Below are 10,804 nucleotides of genomic sequence, written 5' to 3'. Positions count from 1 at the left end.
ATCATGCCGAGTTTATAGGAGACCGTTGGGGTCTATCATGTGTCGAGTACATGTTGGCTTCGTGGGCTGCAAGTAAGTTGGGTTGCAGGAAACATTATGTGTCGTGTTTGTGGGCCATACGGTACACTCTTATTCTTCATAATACCAAGACTATTAAGAATCATCGTCAATTCAGCTCAAAGCACTGAACAATTGCCTAATTTGCATGAAAAGGCCACAATAAAAGCTCCAAAGTGATTACGAATAACCATCCACAAGAAGCTTCACCATTGTCAAGCAAAACGCCATCACAAACTTAGAGCTAGGAATCCTTCTAGGGGAAGAATTCATCGAATAACAAAATTCCCATCTTGGTTAAGGCTAGTAGCCAAATACGAAGACCCAGGCACCATTTACTAACTATTTTCAGCGTTCGAGCCTTAAACTCATTCGCAACACTCCTATTCATCTCTTCCACACCTTGAAACACCAATTTATTCCGTTTGTGCCAAATAGCATCAAGAGCTACCACAAATAAAGTATTCCAGTAACTTATTATTGTTGACTTCTGAGTGACATTGCTAATGAACCAATTATCAAAAATCCCAGCAAAGAAGCTAGCGGGATCTAGTTTTGATGGGAACATTTCAAGTTTTAACTGAGGTTGAGTTTGAAATTTCCCATCTTGTAGAAGTCAGGTTAGATTGTACACATGTATGAGAAAGAAAACAATATATATACTCTCTTTTTTAATTATTAAAACATACATTGTTTATTATAATAATTAAATAATAAAATTAAAATTGCATAATTTATTAAAATATTTAGTTCTGAAACTTGTTATTTTTACAATTCATGTTGTTTATTTATTTTTATGTTATTAAATTAAAAATACAACTAATAACTTAATGTGATTTATTTAATATTATATGTAATTAAATAGTTTTTAAATAAAGGTAGGTAAGTTTTCCACTAGTTTCTCTCTGAACTAGACATGATTCAAAATTAATGTTCATCTTTAAAACTTATGCTGATATTTAATGTAAAACATTTACTATACAAATTATCCAAAAACACCTCTAATTCTAGCCATAGAAGAAGACTTTCTTTAAAAAATAGAATAATACCAAAACCACCTATCAATTAGCATTAAAATTTGTCCTTAACCAAGTTTCAGAACTAGTTAGGCTTGAAGATTTTGATCTTTGACAAAAATATATTTTTAACCAAACTTTCTTTATCTTTCAATCAAACTCTAACTCTAAATTAATTAAGATCTATTTTTCCGATAAATCAAAGGATTAATAAAAAAAGAAGTCAAATCCTTTATTTATAGATTGTCCTAGACAACTAATTATTTGTGTACAGAAAAAAAAAATGAGTAGACCAAATGGATAAAAATTAATACGGAGAATGACACCAGAAATCATATACTACCACTTGACGCGTTTCAGTTATTCAGTTGAAATTGAAACAAGCTCCTCTAAACACCTAGCATTCCTTTATCCTGTTTGAAAAAGTACTTTTACACTTACATTGCATTATAATATATCGTGTAGAATAAAATTGTTAAGTTTTATAATATTTAATAATTGATTCATAATTAAATTACGAATTATCATATAAAACTGGGTGAAAAATCGAAAAGCTACTACATTTAGTAACAAATTTCAAGTCCTGATAATTTGAAGAGCAAGTCCTGATAATTAGAAGAGCTACCCCTAAAGGTGGAGAGGGTATATTGGTACAAAGAAAAATGCCTGCTGCAGGCTCCGAGAAAAATAGGATAAATTGATAGAAAACTCTACCCTCAAATCAAAAGATCTTGAAAAGCAGGCCACCGTGAGTGGCGAAAAATGGTGCGAAGACGAGCGACTCAACGGCCATGAGCTTGATGAGGATGTTGAGTGAAGGACCTGAAGTATCTTTAAGAGGGTCTCCAATGGTATCTCCAATAACAGCTGCCTTATGTGGTTCAGATCCCTTCGGGCCCAGGGTCCTTGCATGCTCAGACGCACCAGCCTGAAATTTGAACCCCACAAGGAATTTCATCAATCAACAAAAACGCAATCCTATTTTCATAAATTATTACCTCAATGTACTTCTTAGCAGTTATAATTATCACGGGGACAAAAAACACAAAAACGCAATCCTATTTTTATAAAGCGCCAGAAATTATTATTACGTACCTCTATGTACTTCTTAGCATTATCCCAAGCACCGCCAGTGTTGGATGCTGATATTGCAATCTAATGAAAACCAGTGCAGAAGGACATGATTCAGCACACTTTCAAATAATGTGATACGTTAGACCAAATTTCACATAACTAGTGGCCGGAGTAACAGTATTACCTGTACACCAGAAACTAGAGCCCCGGCAAGAACACCTGAAAGTGTTTCCACCCCGAAGAAGATTCCAACAATGAGTGGTGTGAGCATGACAAGGGCACCCGGAGGAATCATCTCCTTGATGGATGCATCAGTAGAAATTTTGACGCAGGTGGCATAATCAGGCTTGGCATGACCCTCCATCAGTCCTGGAATGGTGTTGAACTGCCTACGAACCTCCTCAACCATCTTCAAAGCTGCACTTCCAACACTCTTCATGGTCATGGCAGAAAACCAGTAAGGAAGCATGGCACCAACTATGAGTCCAATAAAGACCTTGGGAGTCAAGACATCAACAGTCAAAATTCCAGCTCTGCTCACAAATGCACCAAATAGGGCCAAAGACACCAAAGCAGCAGACCCAATAGCAAATCCCTAGTACAAGGCAGTAAATTCAGTAACTCAGTTATACACATAGGGAAGCATAACCCATCAAGTATTCTATTACACCCAAATTACTTCACTGAATAGATATTTTACAGCTTTTATAATTTGCCACAGCAATCTATGTATCATTCCACTTGAACCAGAAATTTTGATAGCCTGCTCAAAAATATAAGTGCACCATAGTACCTTGCCTATGGCAGCAGTAGTGTTGCCAGCAGCATCAAGGGCATCAGTTCTCTCACGAATACGATGGCTCATGCCTGCCATCTCAGCAATACCTCCTGCATTGTCACTGATTGGCCCATAGGCATCAATAGCCAACCCTGTCGCAATGGTGCTCAGCATCCCAAGGGCAGCCACAGCAATGCCATACATTGCAGCAAAAGTAAAACTCACAAAAATGCTGATTGCGATGGCAAAAATAGGAATAATGACAGACTTGTATCCCAGAGCAAGGCCAAAGATGACATTGGTTGCAGCTCCAGTCCGGCAGGAATCAGCAACATCTTGTACAGGGCTGAAGGCAATCAAACAATGATGGTCAAGACCGTTGACACAGAAAACATAACAAAGATTGCACAAATTTGTTAACATTTAATTACCTGTAAGCATTGCTTGTATAATACTCTGTAACAAAACCAATAATAAGTCCAGCCCATAGACCAACACCCACACAGAGGAACAGCTGCCTGAAAATTTAAACCATGTTAGTAGCAGGATATCAAATGCCATTCATGATCAACAAACAAAAACAACTGAAATAATAGTTTATCATCTTTGAAATGAAGACACCATACTTGATGATTTTCAAAAAATATGGCTAACACATAATTATTAGCCAACCTTTGTGTTTCCAAGGAGGAATTAGAAAAGAAACTACTAGACACAAATGAAGATCAGAAACTCCAACATATGGCAAGCAACATTGAGTGTTTTATGAACATCAAGCAATTAACATCTTACCAGCTCTTTACTTCCTTCTGAGCGCCAAAGTTGAAAATTGTGAAGGATGTTGGCAGAGCAATCCAACTAATAATTGCAATTCCAACAGTCATGAGTACTGTAGAGATGATAAGCTGCTTTTTCAAAGCTGGTTCAATTTCCTTGACAGCCTTGATCTCAAAGAAATCAGTTGCAAAGAGAGTAGTAATCAAACAGACAATAATGCCCATAGAACTGATGAGTAGGGGATATAACATTGCAGTGAACTCATGGTTGATTCCAAATGAGGAAATGGATGCAACAACTAAGGCAGCACAAGACGATTCGGCATATGAACCAAAAAGATCAGAACCCATCCCAGCAATATCTCCAACATTATCACCAACATTGTCAGCAATCACCTGATTATAGGGCCATAGAAAGGATCAATAGTCAATAATCAATACTCAATGCCATTATAAGTTCTGAAAAAAAAAAGGCCGACATATTGGAGGAAATGCACCCATTTTTTAATCATTTGCTTTTCAAAATAGGAAGGGGAGTGAGGGAATTGAAAAGGGCAAAGGTAACTTACAGCTGGGTTTCTTGGATCATCCTCTGGGATATTTCTTTCAACTTTTCCAACCAGATCAGCCCCAACATCAGCAGCCTTGGTGTAGATACCACCACCAACTCTGCCAAACAGAGCCATGGAAGATCCACCCAAACCATAACCAGTTATAGCCTCAAAAAGACCTTCCCAATCATCACCATAATATAGCTTGAAGAGATTGATGGTAATGTAGAGCACCAAAAGACCATTTGCTGCAAGAAGGAAACCCATCACTGCACCAGACCTAAATGCAGTAATGAAAGCCTTTCCAACTCCCTTTCTGGCTTCCAAGGTTGTCCTTGCATTGGCATAGGTTGCAATTTTCATCCCAAGGAAACCAGATAGGACTGAAGTTATAGCACCAAGCAAGAAAGATACAGTGCTAAACAATGCAGTCGCAAGGGCTGGCTTGCATAGCTTGCTCTTATCATATGTGCAGGGCTGGCTCTTAGTACTGAAGCCTTCCACAGAGCCCAGAAAAAGGAAGATCAGTATTGCAAAAGCAACCATGAAGATCCCCACATATTGATATTCAGTGAAAAGAAAGGATGTTGCACCTGTAAAAATGTAAATCCATGCACAACTTGTAAGTACAATATTTAATATTATTCTATTGAATTTGAAATCACTTTTTACGGTCAGGGTTTCCAAGCTAGAGTCCGAGGACATATAATAAGGGATAACAAACACTAGCTAGTGCATATATTCTGGGTATTGAATACCCAGAAATCGAAAAGACACAAAATAACTATGAATCTATGATATGCCATGCTTAAAATTGAAAGAAGTACCTTCAGTGTCAGCATTCCGGATTGAAGACTGAAATTATGAAAAGGCTTAAACATACTTATTGTAATCATTATTTTCTCAGTAATTAAAAATTTAGGGGACGGGACAGACTGTACCCCATCTCAAAGCAAGAAAATCTTCAGGGCTCAAAGGAGCAACTACAGAGCAAGTTACATTTACTTCATAGTTGTAATATAAAACTACTTGTACAAGTGCTGGACCAGTCTCGTCCGCACTAAGTATATAAAATACAATCTGCAGTATTAAATCAAGTCATGGTGACGAGATTGACCAGTCTCGTCCTCACTAAGTATATCATTGACCGTAGAATTTTAATAATAATAGTTAAAAATAAAGAACGTTCTAAAATTGAATATTAACAATGCTGAATACTCTTAAAATTTAATAGTACTTATAACTAGAACAGTAGAACCATATAACCACCGATAGAACTTTACCGCTGTTAAGAAAATAATAGCAGCAAAAATAAGTCCAAAACGGAAACTGCAATATGTATAAATAAAACAGGAACTGTTTTGTTAATCTAGATTTTTACCTTTATTATTGGAGTAGTGATTGTTAGTAATAGTTAATAATTACATAAAAATATCGTAAGTAAAGTAGCTAAACAAGCCCAAGAAATTAGGAATATAATCAATAATTAATAAATTACGGCACCCAAGACGACAAAGGAGAAAGCATCACGTAAAGTCGTTAAAAAAAGTAAAAACCTTTCTCAAAGAATAAGCAAAATACATATCCAGACTCGAAGAACAAAATGTTGAGTACGGTTAACGACAAACACGAAGAAGAAACGTCATTTCAAAACGACGTGTCAAATTTTCGCGTTTCAGAAACTGGAACACGCAAAGATGCATAAGCAGATCTCAGAAGTACAAGCTCAGATCTAAAAGCGGACAAGTTAGGTTACCTTCGGAGATAGCGTTCTGTATCTCAGCGCATTTCACAACGACGCTGTGGTCGTTGATGCCTTCTTCCTCTTCAATGAGGAAGTCGCCGTAGCCGTTTTTGTTGTTGCGCGGCGACGACGTCGTTCCGTTGCGGTCGGGAGTGAGCTTGACGCGCGACACGAGGAACCACTGCACCAGCGAGAACACGATCCCGATGACGGCGCACACTGGCACGACTATCTCCGTCGCAAGCTCCGACAGCAGAGCAGCACCCATCCTCGCCGGAAACCTAACTCAGCCGGTGGCCTGAACGGTGGGAAAATGCTGCGCTTGGCGGAACAGAGGCAGTCACAGAGAACGTGTGTGAGGGAAGCTCGAGTGCGGCCAGGCATGACGAGATTTATATTGGGAGAGAGAGTGATAGAGTGCGTTCGGTTTCTGAACGTGAAGTTGTACCCGAGATTATCACCGTTGTATTGGTTGCATTGAGATTTTCAATCATCCTACGGTGAGTGCCAACGAACATTCCAAAGAAATGTGAGATCTTACTTTAGTGTGTTTTTTTACTGCAGATCTTACTTTTAGTTCTAAAATAAAATGAGTTGTTCATTTTTTTAAGAACTTAATTACAGTAATTAAGAAAATTTATGCTTAATAGTTAATAGTCTCTTTTTTAACTAAGATAAGATAATCGTTTATTCAAGAGATTTAAGAAGTACTGTTATGAGATTTACTTCTCTAAATAAATTAATTACTTTTTTTAAGAAATCTATTTATGAGTTTCCCTTCTCTAAAAAAAAGCATTTTCTATGCGTATAGACTTAAAAATCTAATGGTTCATATAGTATATGCATACATAATTTTAAATTATGTGTGTTAAAATATTATTTTTTACTTTCTCGTTTGTAAATTATATTGTTTACTTTATTATTCAAAATAAATTGATTAGTTTAAAGAGAATTACTCCTCATTTTACAAAATAAAGCAAAAGAAAATTTATATGTTGATAAAAAAAAAACAAATATTTCGTATTCATATATAACAAATATGCATGCATCAGTATTATAGTATTAATTGTTGATTTTTCAACAATAACTGAAATTGAGAATTCATACCCATGTTGTTAAAATGGAAGTGATTTGTCTCACTCCTAAATTACACTGAGTTATAAATTTTATATTTAAATAAAAAATGAAGAATATTATAGTCACTTTTTTTATAAAAAAAAAAGTTACAATAGAATCCAATATAACATTTTTTTTCTGACATACATTTTTTAAACTTCTAGTATAACAAATTTTTAAGACCAAAATCGTCTTGTAGAACAATCAAATATGTGGACAAAATTGTGTTTATTAGGTGACGTATTTTAGTTAGTTTTTATTTTTTTTATTAGTTAAAAAATGTGTTTGATTGTTTAATAAATAAACTTTTTACTAATTTTTATTTTTTTTGAAATAATAGTTGAAGTAATATTTTTTGAAATATTAATTTCTTATTTTTAGTCTTTTATATTTTTTTATTTTTATCTTTAATATATTCATTATTTTTTATTATATTTTTAAAAATAAATCATGATTTTATTATTTTTATGTTATATTATATTTTTTAATTATTTTAATAATTAATTTTATCATAATAAGTTATTTTTTTAACTACTAACTTACAATTAGTTTTTCAACAACGTCTAAAAAAGTGTTTTGCAAGATTTTAATATAAGATTCGTATTTTAGCATAAAAAAATTTAACTTCTAGTCCAACATACTTTTTAGAACAAAATTACATGTGGTGAAAAATAATTAAACTTAAGCTCTTTGGCACAAAATCGTGTTTATACTGTTTCAACAAGGGGTTTGACCGCTACAAATGCAAATCGAAACAAAAACTTTTTTTTTTTTGTGAAATAAACCTAACATTGTTAAATCACTCTTTGATACTTTTAGGTAGATTAATTTTTAAAAATTAATGTTAAAAAATAAAGCTATGTTTTAAGAAAATAAAACAATTAAATTGATTTTAATGATAAAATGAAATGCTTAAAAATTGTATATGTGTGTTTTAAAATTTAAATGTGACAATCCAAAATTAAATTTACTATAAGAGAAGTTAATTAAATTTACTATAAGAGAAGCTATTTGAAAAATAGATGCACAAACTACAAAATTAATTTATTAATTTAAAAACTTTATCAAACAATTATCTATCAATTAAATTAATTGTAACTTTGTCCAAAATCTTAATCAAATAAGCTCTAGAGTTGGAGTGATGTAAATAACTTTGAAAGTCTAAAAATTAGAGGTATCTCGATAATAGTTGTTAACAGATTGGTAATACCAATTTTATTACAAGTAATAAAGATTAAATAGAAGATCGAGTATTAAGTCCACGTGGACTTTGTTTGTACTTGCGTTGATAAATATCCAATTTGTAAGCAATAGAAAAAGTAAAAGAAGAAAGAAAGTGTAAATGTGAAATTTGAGAGTAAAAGGACAACAAAAACAAATAACAAGAAAATTAAACAATAACTTAAATGTAAAATATGAATTAAGGATGTGATAATGTTAGGGTGCCTAACTACCTTGATGCAATATTATTATTTTTTCTTTATTAACTGTTTTCCCCATTTCCACCCAACTCTACTAATATGCTCAACCCCCTCAAGATGAAGAGCCTAATTTATATATTCTCTCGCAAATCCCTTTGCAAAGATGAAATCATAAACAATATTAAGTACAAAGATGTATGCAGAGACACAGTAAAGTCACTTTATCCCTAACAATGCAATATTGAGATGCTCTTTCCTAATTCTTTAAACATTATCATTTTCCAATGAATAACCCCTAAAAACAATGCATGGATAATCAAACCACACAATAACAATGAAAAAGCAGGAAAGAAAACAATAGAAATTGAAATTACATTAATAGATAAAAATAACAGTTACATTAAGGGGCTTTGACTACTAGGCTCGAACCGAGGGGATTGGGATGGATGACTAATAGCAAGAAAAGAGAGAATGACTAAGAAAAAGGGTTAGATCCAAGCTTTGGATAGCTCTTGTATTTTTCCTTTTGTTTCCTCTTCCTTATATAGGCACTAGGTTGCTTAATTTTCTCACTGATTTTGAGTTTAGCGCGGACTTTCGCGCTAAGCACACCTTTGAACTTTGTTGTGGATTTTTCCACGCGTTAAGCCTGAACGGTGCGTTAAGCGCAGGCATGCGCTAAGCCTAGATGACACGCTAAGCAAGCTGTCCACTTCTTCAATTTTTCTTCATGTTTTTTTTTCCAGTTTTTGTATCAATTTTTCCTCTAAAACACTTAAAATATTCTTTTTTTGAATTCTGTTAATAAAAAATAACAAAGATGTTAATTTCTTCATTATTTCCTTAAAAATAAAGTGAAGAAATTACATCTATTTATTAGATAAAATTGATTATCAAATTATCTTATATTTCGCAGATATCAATGATATCATAGGATTTAAGAAAAAATGTTGTCAATTTTTTATTTAATCAATTTTATCCAAACTTAAATATGATTTAATTCAATTTAATTTAAAATGAATTTAGTTGAATCCAAAATTTTATATCATAAGTATAATGAAAATCATTTAAAGCGTTACAATTTTATACTATAAAGTCATAAAAAATGTAATATTGATAACTATACTTATTGAATTTATTATTTTTATTGACGTTTTGGTAAAAGTAGCATTTTTTGTTTTAGTGTGTTTAAACGAGGATTGGCAAAATTTATTTTATAAAATTGGCTTGCTTTAAACTTGACTTTGATATGCCATTTATATATGGAGGTTTTATTGTAAAAGTAAGTTAGTAATAATAAAATTTAGTGTAAACTTTTTTATTTGACATAAAAATTACATAAAAATTGTTTCAATCATCAATTTTAAATTCAAAGTCGATTATTCAACATGAAATCAAATATTTAAAAATTTATTGAAAATAACATTAATTAATATTTCAACATAATTTTATAGAACACATATGAAATTAATTATGTACTTAATTCTTATTTATAGTAATGGATAATTAAATAGTGATATTTAAACTTTATCCTTAACAGGTAATTACTATTGTCATTCTTACAGCGTGTTTGGAATGAGGTTTACGCACAACACAATATCCACTACAAAAATCACGTCCAAAGGTCTCCATAATTCAAAAGTTGTTTTTTTATTTCTTTAAATGGATGTGGAGAGAGAATGCTGATTGACTATGGAAAAAAATCAAACACACACTTAATTTCTGTGTTGGACCTAAAAAAGTATTTAATGAGAGAAAAGTGGGATTAATGCTATTTTTAATTTTAAATAATAAATGTTTAATAAAAACATTAAAATGTTAATAATGAGAGTTTAATAAGGATGCATTTAAATAAACAGTTTTCTTAAAAATATATTTAATAAACTCTTATAACATGAGAGTATAACTATCAAAACGAGTTAATTAATCTTCTCACAGATGAAGCTAAAAAATTTATCTTCAGTCACCACCTCAATAAGTGAACTCATTGGTTGACTCATTAAATAAAAACAGGAAGAAAAAAAATCCTTAAAATAGAAAAGTATTCCCAAAATTTAACACATAATAGTTTTTTTTAAGTTTTACTATTTTTATTTAAATACTACTCCCTCCATTTTTACTTATAACACCCAAGTTTAAAAATGATATTTATCCTTTTTTATAAGACTTAATTTATAATATTTTTTGTATTAATTATTTTTAGATTAAAAATAACTTTTATTAAAAAAAATATATTGTCAAACTATTAAAAGAGAGAAATAGAGAGAAATA

At 32.2% G+C, this 10,804-nt stretch overlaps 1 protein-coding gene across 1 annotated transcript; it reads right to left on the bottom strand.

Moving 5' to 3' along the window:
• Positions 1 to 1,612: 1,612 nt before the first annotated feature.
• Positions 1,613 to 6,539, bottom strand: LOC100794166 (pyrophosphate-energized vacuolar membrane proton pump). The gene is made up of 8 exons (XM_003531677.3): positions 6,009 to 6,539; positions 4,271 to 4,845; positions 3,718 to 4,097; positions 3,357 to 3,443; positions 2,941 to 3,271; positions 2,332 to 2,742; positions 2,169 to 2,228; positions 1,613 to 2,001 (listed from the first exon to the last, which is right to left on the bottom strand). Exons 1-8 carry the CDS (start codon positions 6,262 to 6,264, stop codon positions 1,795 to 1,797), a joined length of 2,307 nt encoding a protein of 768 aa, XP_003531725.1. The 5' UTR covers positions 6,265 to 6,539; the 3' UTR covers positions 1,613 to 1,794.
• Between the last annotated feature and the right edge of the window lie 4,265 nt (positions 6,540 to 10,804).

This window comes from Glycine max, chromosome 8 (genome assembly GCF_000004515.6).
Source record: "Glycine max cultivar Williams 82 chromosome 8, Glycine_max_v4.0, whole genome shotgun sequence".
In the NCBI taxonomy this organism is placed as follows: domain Eukaryota; kingdom Viridiplantae; phylum Streptophyta; class Magnoliopsida; order Fabales; family Fabaceae; genus Glycine; species Glycine max.
The sequence above is the reverse complement of the archived record's forward strand: the minus strand, read 5'-3'. Positions and strand labels throughout refer to the sequence as shown.